The sequence below is a fragment of the Lissotriton vulgaris genome, chromosome 1_1, assembly GCF_964263255.1.
Source record: "Lissotriton vulgaris chromosome 1_1, aLisVul1.2, whole genome shotgun sequence".
Classification (NCBI taxonomy): Eukaryota; Metazoa; Chordata; class Amphibia; order Caudata; family Salamandridae; genus Lissotriton; species Lissotriton vulgaris.
The window spans coordinates 2119539480-2119558020 of NC_141685.1; the positions used below are offsets into that span (position 1 = coordinate 2119539480).

The window sequence follows — 18541 nt, forward strand, 5'->3', positions numbered from 1 at the left end:
GAGAATGAGGCTGTAGTGTGCCCACACCCCGTGCAGTGTGAAAGGAATGGGTGGCAGCGGCAGGTACAGTGAAGGAAAATCTCCGTAAGCGACTGCTGTGCTTACGCTTACCTGTTGCACAGCGGTCGCGGTAGCGACCTCGGGAACAAGCCTGATGCAGAGAAGAGCGGCGACGGGAGGGAGCCTGGCCAGACACCCGTGCGGCCAGCAACTTCATGCGACTCTCCCGAAAGGACTTTGGTTTCATCCTCTGACAGGAGTCACAGTCTTCGGAATGTGGTGCACACCAAGGCACCACATACAAAATGAGGTGCACAGGCTTCACAAGCCTTAAAGCTGGAAGGCATTGCACACTGCTCCCACGACACAGAGGGTGTCGTAGAAGGCCCATAAACCAGGCCAAGAAACTGCTGGTTTTCCAGGATCCGCGCTGGGACGCGGAAAAGAAGAAAACTGACCTCAGCGTGCCGGGAGGGGTATATAAGGCTCCACTGATGTAATATCCGGGCAGAGACGGGCAGCGTCTTTCAGGCTGGATTGTTCCATGAGGCACAGGGTCCAGAGTAATTTGAATATATCTAGGTCATTACTCGAGTGGCGAAATGAGCTAAAGAACAATGATGGATTCAACCCAGATCTGTGACAGGGGGCTAGTGTGAGAAAAGTTTCAACGCGCCGTCCATCTTCTCCTTGTTTTTGCTTCATTTTTTTTTTTAATCAGAGCCTTTACTTCCTGTTAGGTGGAGTATCTACTCTATGGAGTGTATTTTCCCTGGCTGGTATTGGTGGAATTGTTGGTGGGCTTTTTGAGCAGCACAATGCAATTCCCATTCTCTGTTATATGGAGCTTCGGTGTGTTAGAGAAGTTTTAACTCTTGTGGACCAATCCCCTTATCCTGCCCCCTACGGATGTTATGAGCTAGGGGTGAATATGTTAAGTCACATGGCTACAGGCCCCCAGGACTTTGGGGCTTGTCCTCAACCTTTACCTCTCCCACAAAAGGACAGTCATGAACAGTATTGCCATTGTGATTGTGTACTTTGTGCAGTTGATGGATAGTTAAATGCTGGTTGTGGGGGTTCTGTACTAGAAATGTCCTCTACTCCTCTGCCTGGATACCCTTCACTTTTAAAAGCTCCTAGAAACTGAAGACTTCTGACTGCCTCGCTGTTTCATTCTCCTGTATTTGCTGTAATGCCTCATTCACCACCACCCCAAATTGAGTGTCAACTGTTAAAGGAACGTTAATGCAGAAGGGCTTATACCCAAGGTTGACTTTGCAAGGTTTTTCAAGCACATATTTGTAGGCTGCCTGCATCGGTTGGGTCACGGGCTAACTTGAGGCAGGTGTTGGCAATGTTTTTTCCTCCTGCTTTGGCCTTTTTGTCTGCTTTAATTCCACAATTTCCACCCACTGCTGGTGACAACTGCAATTGAGGAGTGCAGTGAAGTTGCCGATTCTCCATTGAATGGACAATGTTTCTCACCATCTCCATTCACTTACTTTCTTTATCAGGAGCAGTGAGAGTCTGCACCCTTCAGCTGCGTGGTAACCTCGTGTTGCTTCCTAGGGTGTGCTTATATCAACAATTTCCTTTTTGCCTCTAGTCTATCGATGTCAATCACCTTTCTTCAGCATCTGATCCAGCAAGATTTCTTTTGTTGTTTCTTCTTCGCTGGGCAACCCCAGATTTTTGAGTGATGGTGGTTTCATTTTTGCCTCCATCATTGCGTAATGTGTCCAGCATTACTTTTCTATATACTTCAGAGGTTTTGATTGGAACTCTCGAGACCACACTTCTCGGTGCAGTGCTCCCTTGGAAGCCAGAGATTGCATATTTTGTGTGGATCAGTCTGCTCAATTTGTGTTGGTATTTGTGATAGAATCTAGATGAGGTATTCTCCCCATTTGCCCTCACGCCTCCTGCTATGTGCATTCTCAGACCACGCATTCTTGTCCCAGTCATAATTTTGTATTGGGAACCGGTTAGTGTCCTTGTGGTTTGATTTTGAGGATTTGCCAAATTTGCTACAATTCCATCAGATCTACTCCGTTTGGCATCCAGACCCAATGGCTGAAAGAAATGTTAAAATGGCGACCACACATGGGAATTTCCAGGGCACATATCTGATTTTTGAGGGGGCTGGGCATACTACCAAATGGCGGCCTATGGCAATCCCACAAAAACAACAAAAAAACTTGAAGAATTCCTCACCCAATTATAATGTACAGAATGTGAATCCAGAAAAGATTCATGCTGCTGAACACATTAATTCAGTGACAATTTGATTTTTCATTATTTAATTTTTTGCTCTACATATGCCTGAACGATTAAGTGCTTTTTGAGCTCGTCACTAGTGAGCCAACAAAGCAACATAAGTTTGTTTTTTTATTAAAAATTTGTGTCAGGTTATTGGTGAAGGTCAACCTTCAAAGAAACAGATTAAATTCAGTTTTCATAAGGCACAAAGTAACTAAAAGACCATTAGTGACTGCTGTTCTCACTGGTTTCAATTTACTAGCAGTAAATATCCCTACTCCTTATTTACTTACAAACTAGTAGCTGTTTAGCAGCTATCCGGGCCAACCACACTGTTGAGCTCTCCAAAAGCAACCTGCTTTAAGAAGTACTGGCAAAGCATACAGCACTGGGAAAAATAAATGTTTTTTGCCGGTCGTATTTTCATTGACAAATAAAAAGAAAGGAAGATGATGCAACCGCTGTTAGTAGTACCGTCATTCTGTAGGTATGTGGATGCATCATCACGACGGAGGTGAGGTGGGCAAAAGAGGGTTGGGGAGCAGGTTGGGGGGGGGAACAGTGAGTGGGCTTGGGCATGAAGGAGAGCAACACAGTCTGGGGAGAAGTACAAGACGACAGCAACACAGGGAGGCTGGAAGAAACACGAGGAAGACAGCAACACAGAGCACAAGGGGGGATGTTGAGAAAAAATATAACTGTTAAGAGAGTTATCAGCCGTGAAAAAAGAAGAAACAGAGCGTGGAGGGACTTTGAGAGAGAAGGAGATGACCATCAGAGGGAGACAGGTGGAGCACACATGCATTCTGACATGCTTAACCAAAAATTAAATAATTCCCTAAAAGTGAGCAGCCAGCGAATAAGAATCAAGGAAATTAGTGTCAATGAAGCCAACCAATGGTAAACAATGGGGGAGGGGGATGTATGCCTCTGCAAGTTCTTGATAAGCCCAGAATAGGTCTTCTGCAACCAGACACCTTGTGCTTTCGGATAGTCTCGATAGCATTAAAAAATGTACCAATAACTGTACCCAAGTACTCTCATCATAATAACCATTACAAAAAGTGCAACACTGCAACAATTTCACTTAGGACAATTTGTAATTAGTATATATAAGTATAATGCATGGACATTGACTCACCACTGGCAATCATCATCATTGCATGTTCCGGTCAAATCAAAACGGCAAAAACACTTTTTTGGTTCAATCATATTACTGTAGGACACTGAACTGAGATACAGTCTCTCCTTTGTTCGGAAATAGGGACTAAACCTTGAGAAGAAAAAAGTGTAATGAAATTTCAGTGCATAGATTGTGGCAGGTAAACATTGGCAGCAATGAAGAATAAGTTGATATTTTCATTTATCTGTACAGTCCTCACTGAAATCTGAGCGGACAACATGCCAGAACACTGAAACATAAGTGGGAACGTCAGAGATAAATAGGCTTATGAAACAATATGGTACCAATGCAACACTGTTAAGAAGTGACATACTACAATATATCTGGGATGGCTGCAACTGAAAATAAAAATTCATACTTTCAACCACATTAACCACTGACAGAAAGAGACTACAATTATGAAATGCAGGTATAACAGTTACAAAAAAGATCAGAACAATTACTTTATTGAAAAGGAGGCTCACCATATTTTTCATACATCAACATACCTCTTTGAATACAGCACGGTATCAGGATGGAAACCCAGAGTGACTGACAAACATGGTTATTACCTTCGGTAATGCTCTTTCACGTTGTTTTATCTAATGACCGATTCCTCATCTTTTGAATTTTTCCCAGGTGTCAGACTGGATCTGGAAAATCTTTACCAGTACCCTAATGCGCCTGTAGGTGGTATTGTACGGCTCTGCACAGATTTGATTCCACTCCAGAAGTGACAGAGCATCATAATATGCCAGCTGCTGTCTAGGCTTAACCACGCACAAGATGCAGAGAACAATGTCAAATTGGCTTTGACCAGTATGCAGAGCTCAATATTTGGGACATTATTAGAAAATAAAACCCAGTTCAGAGAAAGCAGAGGCGGGAGGATCAGTGAGGAATCTCGGGATAACTAGAGTATCTACAAGAAGGCGGTATATGGAGAGCAAAGGTAAATAACTTCGGATACATACTTCTAACTCAATATTCCTCAGATTTTGAATACATCTGAAAGTAGTACCTCCTGAACCAGCTCACACCAAACAGTCATTAAGAACAGACCAGGCTAAGAGCCCATTTCAACGGAAATGGCTGTCAAGACAGTAATGCTTTATGAATGCGGGGAGTGACCTCTCCAGATGGATTGTGCATTGCATCAAGCTCCGGCATGGTTTGGCCTAAAATCAGACCCAGAAGTCTTGCACGGCACATTACAGCCTGCTACCACTGCCTCACAGTGCGCCACTTCTTGACATTGGCCTGACTGCGAGGTGGGAATTCAGCCACACATCAATGCAACGCAGCAGCCTGGCAAATGTTAAAGGCAGGTACTCTGCATGCCAATGCAGTGATAGCAGCTTTGCTCTGGAGGAATGGGCTGACAAGTCTTTCAAGGGTTGCTACGGGACCAACACGTAGCAGATTTTGATGCAGAGAGAGATGGCTGCGCATTGAGCGAGCTCCTCTGGGAGGCCAAATAAATCATACCCATCCTGCACAAAGATTAGTTACTTACCTGTAATCCTAGTTCTCATCCAGGGGTATACTCAGTCATAATCTATGAATAATCCCCACCCATGCGGGATCCCGGAGCATATAGAAAATGCATATAAATATATATGTATACATATGTGAAAACATTTGCAGCCTAGAACATTTCCAAACTGGCAAACATGCCACAAAATTACATAAATTAGCATACACAAAGTTGTACTCTCCCAACCTTCAAGGAAGGAAGAGAGGAGTAAACATTTGCATAAAACAATGCTTTATTGCCATAGGAAAACATGTAATTGCAGGCATTTGCCAGTAGGCTGCAGTAGAGTATAAAGAAAACAAAGAAAAACGGACAGCTTGCCTTTAAGGCATTAGAGTAGGGGTACTGTGCCTTTAAGATCTGAAGGCGATCCCCTGCTCCCAAGATGCACCACAGGTGGCAGTTGGATCAGTTCTTTTTGGAGGTGAACACCACCTGAGTAAATCCATAGAAACATCTCATAACTTTAGGATTATGCTCGTCCGGGGAGGTGGGTGGGAGCTTATGACTGATGAGTATACCCCTGGATGAGAACTAGGATTACAGGTAAGTAACTAATCCTTCTCATCCAGGGGATACTCAGCGATAGTCATAATCTATGAATAGATTAGCAAGCTCATACCCAAAGTCTCGCGGATGAGCAAGTATACAGTAAGACATGCATAAACTTCACATTCCAATTGCAATTATGTAAATACATTTCTCAAAGAGGCCTGTCCAATTTGGGCATTAGCCTGTGCATCTGAATCGAATATGCTACTTACCAGTATGCATCTGTTCTTGGCATGTAGGGCTGCGGACATTCATATCTGTGCATAGATCGCCGCCTAGTGTTGGGTCCGGATGATCGCACATTGTTGTCCTGGAAGAGTCTTTGAAGTATCACGAGATAGGTGGCTCCTCCCCTGGACTACAGTGAGGATGGAGTCGATGCCCATGCGCAGATTGTTTTTAGCCATTGTGGCCAAGATGGAGTGAAACTAAGTAAATGTTTACCATGCTAGAAGTATATGTGAAATCTGCAGCTGCTAAAGGCGCCGGGGAGGAGGGCGGGCGATATGAATGTCAGCAGCCCTACAAGCCAAAAACAGATGCATACTGGTAAGTAGCATATTCGGTTCGAGGCATGTGGGCTGCGGAATTCATATCTCTGCATAGAATACATAGCAGTCCCTCCATTAACGGCGGCCGCCCGTGCCAGCTGCAGCAGTTTGGAAAAGTGTTTTAACAGCCTGCCCTACAGCTGCCTGCTGTTTGGAGTGCACATCAACACAATGATGCTTTGTAAATGTGTGTGTGGTAGACCATGTGGCTGCCCTACATATGTCTTCCAAAGGAATATTTCCAAGGAAAGCCATGGAGGCCCCCAACTTTCTGGTGGAGTGGGCCCTTGGTGGAATGGTGAGAGTACGCTTGGCTTTCAGATAGCAGATCTGAATACATTTAACGATCCACCTGGCTATACCAGCCTTGGAAATGGGGTTACCTTTGTGTTGTGGCGCAAAGGCAACAAAGAGTTGTTCAAGTTTTTCAAAAATCCTTGATCAATGTAATACATCAGGACCCTTTTGACGTCAAGGGTGTGGAGCATTCTCTCCACCAATGACTCAGGATTTTGGAAGAACACAGGTAATTCAATAGTCTGGTTAATATGGAATTGAGACACTACCTTAGGAAGGAATTTAGGGTTAGTGGAGTCTGCGGAGGAATGACTCGCTTGAGTCCTTCTAGAAAGGCCTTAATGGCAGGCACCCTGAAAAGTGAGAGGTGCCGCCTGTTTTGGAGATAAGCAGCCATTGCTGATAGATGTATGCGAATGGAAGCATAGGCCAAATTACATTTGTACAGATGGAAAAGATAACAAATGATGTTCTGAATAGATGCATCTAGCGGGTTAATGTTGTGGTCTGCACAATAAATGACAAACCGCTTCCACTTAGCCACATAGCATGCTCTTATGGTGGGCTTCCTTGCCTCCCGGATGATGTCCATACAATCAGGAGGCAAGTTTAGGTAGCCAAACTCTAAGACCTCAGGAGCCAGATCGCCAGTTTGAGCTGTTGCGGATCTGGATGCTGAATGTCGCCATGGCTCTGCGTCAGAAGGCTGGGTGTGAGGCGTAGCCTCTGATGCGGTACCACGGACAGTTCTAGAAACGTGGTGTACCATGGTTGGCGAGCCCACGTTGGAGCAACCAGGATGAGAGTCAGAGTGCTGCCTGAGTTTGCGTGCCACCGGCGGCATCAGAGGCGCTGGGGGAAAAGCGTACGCAAATTTGCCTGACCAGTTCTTCCATATCGCATTGCCCTGCGACTGTGGGTGTGGAAACCTGGCGGCAAAGCTTCCGCATTTTGCGTTCACCCTTGTGGCAAACAGGTCTATCTCTGGATGACCCCACTCTTGGAAGTACGGGTGGAGTACTGATGGATGCATCTCCCACTCGTGCATTTGGTGGCTGTACCTGCTGAGCAGGTCTGCCATCTGATTGTCCTTGCCCGGGAGGTGTTCTGCCATGAGGAAGATGTTCCTCTGAATGGCCCACTTCCACATGCTCTGAGCCAGGTGAGACAGCTGTGGAGAGTGTCCCTCCCTGCTTCTGAATGTAGTACATGGTCGTCATGTTGTCCGTCCGAATCAATACGACCTTGTTGCACAGATGTACTTTGAAGGCCTTTAGTGCCATGAAGATTGCCATCAGTTCCAGAACATTGATGTGCATCTTTCGTTGCTGTTGCGTCCATAGTCCCTGCACACTGTAATGGAGTACATGAGCTCCCCATCCCTGGAGAGAAGCGTCCGTTGTCAGGATGATCTGTGGCACAGGCTCCTGGAACGGTCGTCCCTTGCAAAGGTTTCATGGATTCCACCAATGCAGAGAGTTGTATGCCCGACCGCTCACCAACACTAGGTCTTTCAACTGCCCGTGAGCCTGAGTCTACTGACGTGCTAGGCACTCCTGAAGCGGACGCATATGTAGTCTCGCGTGCGGGACTATGGAGATGCAGGAGGCCATCATGCCTATCAACTGTATGAACACTCGTGCTGGAAGCGAGTGTTGGGGTTTGAATCGTTGTATCAGCGATTGAATGCTGTTGACCCTCACTGAACTCGGCTGTGCTGTGGCTGCCAGAGTGTTTATGGTCACATCCAGATACTGCTGTATGTGGGCAGGCTGGAGGTGGGACTTTGGGTAATTCAGTGAGAATCCCAGATAGTGAAGGAGGTGAATGGTGTGGGACACGTAAGCGGCGCACTGCTGGGCCAACTTTGCCTGGATGAGCCAGTCGTCCAGATAGGGGTAGACGTGAATGTTCTGTCTCCTTAGGTGCTCCGACACTGTCGCCAGGCACTTCGTAAACACCCTGGGTGCCGTGGTGACACCGAAGGGCAAAACCTTGAATTGGTAGTGCTGGTTTTGGATGGTGAACCTGAAGTATTTCCTGTGTGAAGGGTGCAGTGGAATGTGAAAGTACGCATCCTTTAGGTCTAAAGTTGCGAGAAAGTCCCCCTGCCGGAGCAGCGGGAGCACTTGCTGCAGGGTCAGCATATGGAAGTGCTCCGACAGGATGTAGTAGTTGAGGGGCCTGAGGTCTAGAATGGGCCTGAGGGACCCGTCCTTCTTTGGTATTAGGAAGTACAGGGAGTAGACCCCTGTGCCTCTCTCCTGCATAGGCACGAGCTCTATTGCCCCTTTTTGCAGCATGACAGTGACCTCCTGCTGCAATAAGTGCAAGTGCTCGTCAGACATAGGACGGTGTCTTGGGGGCATGTTGGGTGGAGTGGATGTTAACTCCAGACAGTAACCGTATTGGATAAGTTTTCTGACCCACCTGTCCGTGGTGATGGACTTCCAGACGGGCAGGAACTGCTGGAGTCTCCCCCCCCGACCGGTGTTGTGTGGTCGGGGGGCAGTGACAAGGCGTCACGTTTTGCTGGTGGTAGAGGACCTGGAGCTAGTGTTGCCACGTCCTCTGCGCTGTTGCCGCGATATCCACCTCGACTCTTGTTGGCATAAGTAGTCTGGGTGTTGCTCTTGTAGTATTGCGTGGATTGGGAAAGCTGACCCCTTGAGAACCTCTAGTGTTGGAGCGACGAAAGGACCCACCCCGAAACTGCTGGGACTGTAAGGCACCCATGGATTTTGCAGTGTCAGTGTCCTTTTTCATTTTTTCTAGGGTGGTGTCAACCTCTGGGCCAAACAGGTGATCTGGGTTAACCGTTTGGTTCAGGATGGTGGTTTGGATGTCTGGCTTAAATCCAGGGATTCTCAACCAGGCATGCCTCCGAAGCATAACACTGGTGTTTATAGCTCGTGCAGCGTTATCGGCTGCGTCCAGAGCGCACTTAATGGAAGCGTTGGAGATTAGCTTCCCCTCTTGGATCAGCATCTCAGTCCCTTCTTTATATTGATCAGGCAGGTGTTGCAACAGGGTCTCTAGTGCATCGTAGTGCGCCCTGTCATAGCGCGCTAGAAGCGCTTGTGTGTTAGAGATGCGCCATATATTGGCTGCCTGTGCTGCTACCCTCTTCCCGAAGCCTCAAAGACCTTAGATTCTTTGTCTGGGGGAGGAGCATCACCCGTAGTCTGAGAATTGGCCCTCTTTCGGGCATTCGAGACGACAAGGGAGTCCAGAGGCAATTGTCCTTTAATGTAGGTAGGATCGGTAGGCGCCGACCTGTATTTCTTGTCAATCCTAGGGTTTATCACCCTTGCCCTGGTAGGTTCCTTGAAGATCTCAGCAGCATGCTTCAAAACACCTTTTAGCATAGGCAGAGTTTTTACAGTCTTTTCCAATACTGAAAAAGTGTCAAAAAGGAAATCCACAACCACAGGGTCAGCATGCAGCTGGACGTTGTGATTGTTAGCAGCCCGTTCAATGAGGGCATTGAAAGCAGCAGAGTCTTCAGTAGGAAAAGGGGTTCCACCAAGACCGGAGAGCAAGAAGAGTCCTTCTTGAGAGGGATGTTGTAAGACTCCAGTTGAGGTTCTGGGGTGATTTTCCGCTTCAGAAGGGAAAGCCTGCCCGTTTCGGCGTCGATGAAGTGTTCCTGACACTCATCCTCCGAAGGGTGTCGAGGTCGCGGGGCGTGGACCACCGACGCCTTCGGCGCCGAGGAGACCTTTTTGGGCACGCCGGCCACTGACTTAGGAGCGAAAGCCTTCGGCGCCGTTTTAGGCGGCAAGGTAAAGTGGATCTGCGTGGACGCCTTAACAGGTTTTTCCACAGGCTTCGCAGGCGGGGGTCCTTAGGCTCGACCGCCGCGGCGCCGTCCCTGATGCACTGCAGGGAGTCCGCCACTTTTTTGGTGAACGCGGCGGATGGACGCGCCGGATCAGCGGAGTCCTTAGAGGTCGCTTTCTGCGTCGAGTCCTTTGAGGCCACTTTTGGAGTCGACTTCCGGGGCGCAGCGCCCTTGGCTTGGTCGTGCGGACGTGGGGCAGAGAGGACTTTCGGGCCATCGAGCCGCTTCTTGGGGTCACCGAGAGTTTTCTTCGGGTCGGCGATAGCTTTTCTCGGGTCGACAGGGCCTTTGCCGGCGTTGACCGACTTCAGCGCCGACGCACCAGTATCGACCACCTTTACTTTAGTCTTCGGCGTGGCAGACTTCGTCTCGACGCCCTTGACTAGGCCTTTCGGCTCAACAGCCATCTTCAGTTTCTTCGGCGCCGAGGCCTCCGAAGCGGTCGATCCGACCAAAGCGATGCGCACTTTCGGTTTCGATACTTGCACCTGTGCAGTATCTGGCGTCGAGACCGTAGGTTTAACTTTCGGTTTCGTTTTGCCAGGGAGTGGCTCGGTAACAATGTCTGTGGCCGGGCCCGAAGGCGGGGCTGTGGAACCCATATCGAGGTCTTGGGTAAGGCCCGAAGGCGATCCCTCGACCTGGGCCTCATCGTGGTCCAGCGACAGACACTTGTTGCACACCGGGTGGACGTCGATGTGTGGGTACTTCGAGTTACAGACCGGACATCTCTTGAATGGACTTCGGTCCATGATGGATGGTTGATAAGTCAGGAGTGTCAACTAGGCCTTCCGTGCCGAGAGCAGGCAGAAGTACAGAAACCGGCTCGGAGCCGAGCTAGAAGAGTAAAGCCGAACGCAAGAACAATACCGACGTATAGACTAAAGACCTTTTGGTCTTAGAAAGTTTTTCTATCGATTCCGACAAGAGGGAATTAAAGACATCCGAACCCAATGGCAGAAAAAAAACAATCTGAGGATGGAGTCGATGCCCATGCGCACTGTAGTCCAGGGGAGGAGCCACCTATCTCACGATACTTCGAAGACTCTTCCAGGACAACAATGTGCAATCATCCGGACCCAACACTAGGCGGCGATCTATGCACAGATATGAATTCAGCAGCCCACATGCCTCGAACCCCACCCTCGCAGGTATGAGGAAGGTAGCCATAGCCGGTTCAATGAAGCCAGGAACCAGATGCAGCAGAGGTCTGTGAGCTGTCCGCTGATGTAGGGTATCAAAGATTACTGAAGTGGGTACCACAGGGGTGTGCAGAGAGATGTTAAGCTTCTTTGCTCCCCTACCCAGCACATCCGTAAAGATCGCGATATCATCTACAGGTGAGAATCGTGAAGGAGGAGTAGAAGAGAAGGTCCGAGAATAGTCCCGGACCGTAGATCTCGTAGAAGAGGACCACGTCGGAGATCTTGTGCGTCCTCTCTTATGGGGCCTGTTGTGATGATGGATGTGTCGACCCCTGGACCTAGACAGATGTCTAGAAGGAGATCATGGCTTTGGGAAAGATCTTGGCCTGGCCGGTGTTCTTGACGGTGCTGAAGATCATGTGATCTGGCAGGAGATCTTGCCCTGGGTGAAGGTTTTGGTTCTGAGGAAGAGACTTTGATGGTCTGACCGGACTGCGATCTTGGGCGTAGAGTTCGACGTCGATCTTTCTTGACGTCTAGTCAACGGCGAACCTCCGTGCCGTCGTGTCTACGACCTTCGACGTCGTGTCGACGTCGACCTTTCCCGACGTCGACCTCCTAGACGTCGAATGGTAAGATCTCAACGACCCCTCGACAGCGGCAAGGCAGCCGGCGGCGATTTGGAAGCAGTCATAACTCTCCTGCCAATCAGGTGCCCAGGGCCTATGTTCCTTCCCTAAAACTGTGTGGAAACTAAAACCCAATTGGCATCTCTGGTCACTTGTCAGCCCCTGGTAAATGGTACCCTAGGTACCCAGAGCAGAGAAGACCCCTAAGGGTTGCAGCACTTATAGTGCCACCCTTAGGCGTCCTGTACCCCGACACACACACTACCTTTGCAGGCTGAGTGTCTTGGTGCAGAACTAAGAGTAGACCTGGCACACATCCCAGTGTGCCATGCCCACAAACACACTGCACTGGCATCCATCAGTCACCCCTCTAGCTGGGTACACTATGCCAGAGGTGTGGGTACAGGTCCATGAGCTTTGTGGCCCTACAGTAGCCAGGGCCATTACCGGTCACTGTAAGTGCAGTGCTGCCATTAATAGTATATGGCGCTGGGAGGTTGTCATTACGAACTCCACAGCACCAGGATGGCTTCACTGAAGACTGAGAAGTTTGATATCAAACTTTTCAGAACATTAAGCCCACACTGATGCCAGTGTGGGATTTAATGCCAAATGCACGACAGAGGGCAACTTAGAGTAACCCCTTGAACCTAGCCTACAATCCACATCTGGTCTGAGAGGCTGCCTAGGCTGCCACACAGCAGACATGTTGCTGGTTGCTGGACACCTGGGTGGAGAGCCATCCGCTCTCCTGGGCCTGCAACAATGCACGTCCTGGGCGAGGTGATAAGTCTCCTACCCCTGGATGGGCAGGGGAGGCTTCAAAGGCATGCCGCCCTTGTGAGTTTCTCCAGACCACTTGCTGTACCCAGCAACTGGCCCCCACTGGTTCTGACCCCCACTCTGTCAGGAAGACTGGCGGGAAACTCCATGATAGGAAAGGGTGTGTGCCAGCTTGTGCCACTCCACCCCTCAGGTGGGAGAGGCGAGGAAGCACAACTCCGGGCCCCGGCCATCTTGAGGATGGGAAGCTCTGCCCAATCAGAGATAGGCTCCTGCCCCGCTCCCAGAGGAGAGGAGCAGGATAGGGGGTGTACTCACCCCAGGACAGGGACCTATTGGTCTATGCCCTTCCCCAACCTGTAACACCCCTAAATTTAGTATTTAGGGGCACTCTCAACCTTCCTTCCTCAGATCCCGATTTGAAAAGAAGAAAGAAGATCAAGAAGAAGAAGACCTGCCGTGCAGCTGCTAACAAGGACAACACCAACTGACTTGGGCCCCAGCCCTACCTGTTCCTTGACCCTGCTCCTGCTAAATCCCAGCGTCTCCTGCGGACAGCAATCTTGAAAACCCCAGAGGACCTGCCTGCCTTGAACCTCTTGAAGACAGGGACTCCCATGAGCAGTGGTTCTGCTGAAACAGCAACACCCCTGGTGCCAGCCAGGAACCACAAATTCCGCTCACTCTGCACCTGCCTATCCCGGCATATGCCCGAGTGGACAAAGACCCCGAGGACGTCCCCATGGCAATTGTGACCTGAAATCCAGTGCACAAGGACCCTCCTCGACGACCCAGACGACACCTGTAGTCTCACAACAGGAGACCCCTCCAACCGCGACCAGCAGAGGGTAAGATTTCCCGACGTGCAAAGACACCCCTGTACCCAGCGCCCCCCAACTCCTGAGTGTCTACCTATCCTCCAAGATCCCAACTAACTCCTCGAAGTGTTGGTCGCTCATGAAGAGTCTCCGTCCCAGAGCCTGCAGCCTTTGTTCACCATCCAAGAATTCCATTGAATAACACTGAGCGACACACAGCTCAAAAGCACCCGAGTAGCCCTGGCAGTGCAACCTTTGTCCTAATCCACTTCCTCATTTCCCCTTACAAGTGACCAGGATCCCTGCTCCCACAGCCATGTGGCCTGCTAGCCAGCAGCCACCAACTACAGGCCCCCTGCCTCTCATTGGATAACATTGGGCCTAACTTCATCTGTACCCGGCTGCCCCTGATCCGCTGAGGGTGTACCACCTGTACCTACCTGACCATGGGAGACCAGAGTCTATGCCTGGGACCTTAACTCTGCCAGACGAGAACTTACCTCAAAGCTGATAACTCACTTTTCCTCCATAGGGTAACATTGACTGGTTTCACTTGGAAATTCTTTAAGTGTGTAGTTTTGAAACTTTAAAATATTCACCTAAAATCAACTGAACAAATTCCGATTTACTCAACTGTTATCATGAGAACCCAGTGCTGCACCTTTTAGCACAGCCCTGACCCTGAAAAGTTATTTTAACAGTACTTACCAGTAACTTGTATTTCCTTCCATAGGAACCGAACCCATTGTCTGGTTTTCACCAGAAAAGTTTCTAAGTGTCCATTTTCACAAACTACAAAACTTCCTTAAAAATCGCCTGTATGACTTAAACGCATTCGTTCAACTGTTTACAGGAGATGCACCAGTGCTGGATCCAGGATCCACTGAGTAAGAAAAAGTAACAAAAACACTACTTGCCTGCTAAGTGAATTTCCTCCCGTAGGATAACATTGGTGATTCTATGAGAAAAAGTTTTAGTGTTAACTTTAAAATACAATAATATTCCTTAAAACATCACTACTGTAACCAAACCGCTTTTACTCAACTGTTTACAGGAGATGTCCGAGGACTGAATCTAGGATCCAGTCCTGTGGTTAGAAAAGTAATCCATAAAGTAATTAATTGCATTTAACTAGAAATTGCCATTGAGCTCAATGTTGCATTGTGTTTGAAATTGTGTTGCCCATTGCAACACCTGCAACTACTGTACTTAGAAGACTATTGCCTAGTTGCAAAGTATTTAAACTAAAGTAATTCATTCTGAGTAAGTATATTTTGATACCTTGTTGGTTCTAAAATACAAATATATATTATGCTACAAAACAATTGGCCTAGAGTTCAGTTCTTGAGTGTGAGAGACCATTTGCTGACTGAGTGTGTACAACAATGATTTACACTGTCCTCTGATTCTGCCTTACTGCTAGACCAAGCTACCACTAATAGGGAGTAAGGTTATATCTACCTTAAACCTCTGCCAAACCTCTGGGGACTGTAGACTCTACACACTGTACCTTACTTTGGTCCAGTATATATAGAGCCACTTTCGTACAGGATTCGCTTGGAGTGGCGATCGTGGTGAAGCGGTCCCTCCCTCTCGTGACCGGGCTAGTCATCCATGAAATCCAAAGCACCATCGTGGCCTTGAGTGGCAAGCTGAAAAGTGGCACCATCAATCTTGTATCACTCTATTCCCCTCCTTCACTGCTAACACTGACACTGACCCTGGCCTAATCGGTCGACCTGCTAGCGTCCCTGCCTCTCACACCTTCCTCGGGGGTGACTTTAATGCGGTCTCCTACCCCGACTTCTACACGACCGGTCCTCCCTCCCCTGGTCAACTTGCGCAGTCACGACAACTGACATCCTGGTCTGAATCTTTGGGGTTTTGGGATGTGTGATGTGTCTGGCACCCACATTCCCGGCAGTTTACACATACCTCTGCAACCCATCACACACAAGCGCGTATTGACATGTTTTGCCCCCTGGACTGACTTTCTCATGATCCAGGATGTTTCCATTCTCCCTCGGGCATCTCTGATCACTCCCCAGTGATGCTTGACACAGGTCCCTCCCCTCCCCCTTTAATGCTTCAAACGTGGAGGCTAAATGCTTAGTTCCTTCAGGATAAGAAGTTTCGGAAGGTGGTGGGACGGGAGCTTAAGCAATACTTTCTGGCCAACGAGGGATCAGTGGGAGGCTGCAAGGCCACGATTAGGGGTGTTGCTAAGGGTCAGCTCAAACCCCAGCGACAGGAGCAAATAGAGAAGATTACATCCCGTGAGGCGCAGGCGCTGCGTCTTGAACAATCACCCACCCAACCTCCTGATGCCTCCGAGGTGACAACTTCCCCTTATTCGCTCCGAGATTAGAAAACTCTCGCTGGACGCAGCCAAGCTCCTCTGGCGCTCATCAGTAGCCAGGGTTTATGGGTGGGGTGACAAAAATGGCGCGCTCCTCCAAAGACTGGCCACTTACCCCGGGAAAAACTGCATAATTCCTGAAATCATGGATCAGGACGGTTCAGTGCATCACTCCCCAGGGGGGATGGCCCACGCCTTTGTCATATACTATCGTCAGCTATATGCGGATAGAAACCCTACCCTCTCTTTTTCCGGCCTGTTAGGGCTCGGACCCAGCTGTCTCTCCCGCCAGGACCCCATAAATCAAAAGGATCTGGACCGCGCCATCTCCCAAGATGGGATTGGAGAGGCGATCTCCCTCATCTCCTCTGGCAAAACACCGGGCCAGGCGGCCTCCCTCAGGAATACTACGCTCTATATCGCGAAACCCTTCTTCCCCACCTTGCAGGACTGTTTCAGGAAGCAACTGAGAATGGCTCCTTCCCTCCAGAGACAGACTTGGCCACCCTAGTGGTCTTTTCCAAATCCCAGCCGCCCTCGCAGCGCTGTGCGGAATACTGCCCTATTTCCCTCATTAATACTGACCTGAAACTGTTTGCCACAGTCCTTGCCCAGCGGCTCAAGCCCCACTTAGCAACATTGGTGCATCCCAACCAGTGTGGGTTCATGCCCTCATGTGGCACCCGACATGGTCTCAGGAGGCTGCAGGTGGCCCTGGCTCACCACCACTTGCTCAGCCCCTACCAAACGTTCCTCCTTGTAGACTTTGATTCAGTGGACTGGGGGTTTTTGAAGGCTGTCCTTGAGGAGATGGGCTTTGGTCCCCGCTTTAGAGGTCTAGTCAAGGTTCTCTACACCCACCCAAGGGCACGGGTCCAGGTAAATGGGGTCCTGTCTGAACCCTTCCCGGTCTGCAGGGAAACTAGGCAGGGATGTCCTCTTTCCCCCCTCCTTTTTGCTTTGGTGATGGAGCCATAGCGACCCTAATACGATCGTGCGCAATGGTGCGGGGTTGGGAATGACCAACACCGAAACCGATAAGATAGCCCTTTACACGGACGATGTACTCTTTTATTTAGCAGACTCGCCCGGTCAGGCCCCCATTGTCTCCACATTTTACAGTCCCTTGAACGGGCATCAGGCCTCCGACTAAATCAGTCCTGGTCACCCTTCACTTGTCCCGAGAGTGCTTTGATTGGCAGTCCACCATACCACTCCGCCGCCTATCGTTGAAGTGCTTGGGGATATGTGTGACTGCTCCCCGAACTCAGCTGGGCTCTTAATATTACTCCTCTAGTGAAGAGGACTAAGGCAGGTCTTCGGAAGTGGCAAGTGCTGCCCCTAAATCCTATGGGGAGGGTCGCCCTCTTTAAAATGATTCTTATCTGGTTCCATTACGTACTCCAGAACACCCCCCTCTGCTTCCCCAGGACTTGGTTTCGCGAATTGGATACTTTAGCTACTAAATTCCTCTGTGGAAAAGGTAGAGTCAGAATAACGATGGACGTCTGCAGGATTCCCTCATTTGACGGGGGCCTAGGGATGACCCACTTAAACCTACACTATCTTATTGCACGCCTGCTTGCCATTCAAGATTGGTATAATGGGGGATGGTCTGTCCCGGCACCAAGGCTTGAGCTGAGTGATTTGGGTCTGAACAAGGTCCAATTTATGTTGTATAGGGATCCTATTCGGTCCCAAATGCCGGAGGTGACGCGCTCAGCGCTGCTGGCCTGGCGGGCAGCGTTGCGACACACCAAATGGACACAGACACTGACCTAAAGCACACCCCTGTGACAGGGGAACTGGCTTAGGGAGGTTCCTGGGACAGCTCCCAGTTCGAATTACAGACACAAGCAAATCCACTTGTGACTCAACTTCCCATAATGCATTTGGTGTTAAATTCTTCTTTCAATTTGAAAGGCCATATCAGATTTTACTTTCAACCAACATAGTCTATAACACTCCAGCACCCACTAGAAAGTTCCCAGCTCTAATAGATGGCGCAATAGTTTTGGAAACAGACAAGTGACACAGGTACATTTCCTCTTGAAGGTTACCAGCGCACAGCCACTCGCAAGAGGTTAACTTAATTAGCACCCGATTTAAGATAGAGGTTTTTCTTCACCTTATGCACTTTGAAACACTCGCTTTACCACTGGCGCGTAGCCTCTAGTAAGAAGTTCAGTTAATGAGTACCCGATTTAGATAAGGGGTTTCTCTTTGGCTTTCAAATCACTCGTAGCAAAGCAACTTCAATTTTCTTTTGAGGTCTGTTACTAGGGCATAGCTTCCGGCAAGATGCCTACATTTAACCCAATTAGCATCGGATTTGCATGGGGAGAGGTTTTTCACCTCATGTTTTATGAAGCACTCGCAGGCTTGTGGCCACAGTTTAAATACTCCGGGGATGACACTCAACTGATTTAATACTGGGGGGAAGAAATCCACACTTAACTTGGGATCTCGCATTAAAAAACATGCTTTACAAACATAACCCACCGTAAAATAAACTAAGGGTTTCGGATTCAACTTCATGCAGCTTCAGTGCGATATGGATATTTTCAGTTCTAAATTAGAAAACGCTTCTTTGCAGTTGTCA

General features: G+C 48.9%; 1 protein-coding gene across 3 annotated transcripts in view; it reads right to left on the reverse strand.

The window, feature by feature from the left end:
• ZFC3H1 (zinc finger C3H1-type containing) overlaps nucleotides 1-18541 on the reverse strand; it is an 833014-nt gene that overhangs the window by 549168 nt on the left and 265305 nt on the right. For all 3 annotated transcript variants that reach the window (XM_086921759.1, XM_086921741.1, XM_086921749.1), the window contains exon 17: nucleotides 3404-3535. In XM_086921759.1, the coding sequence (XP_086777885.1) occupies nucleotides 3404-3535 (132 nt within the window). The remainder of the gene's footprint in view (nucleotides 1-3403; nucleotides 3536-18541) is intronic.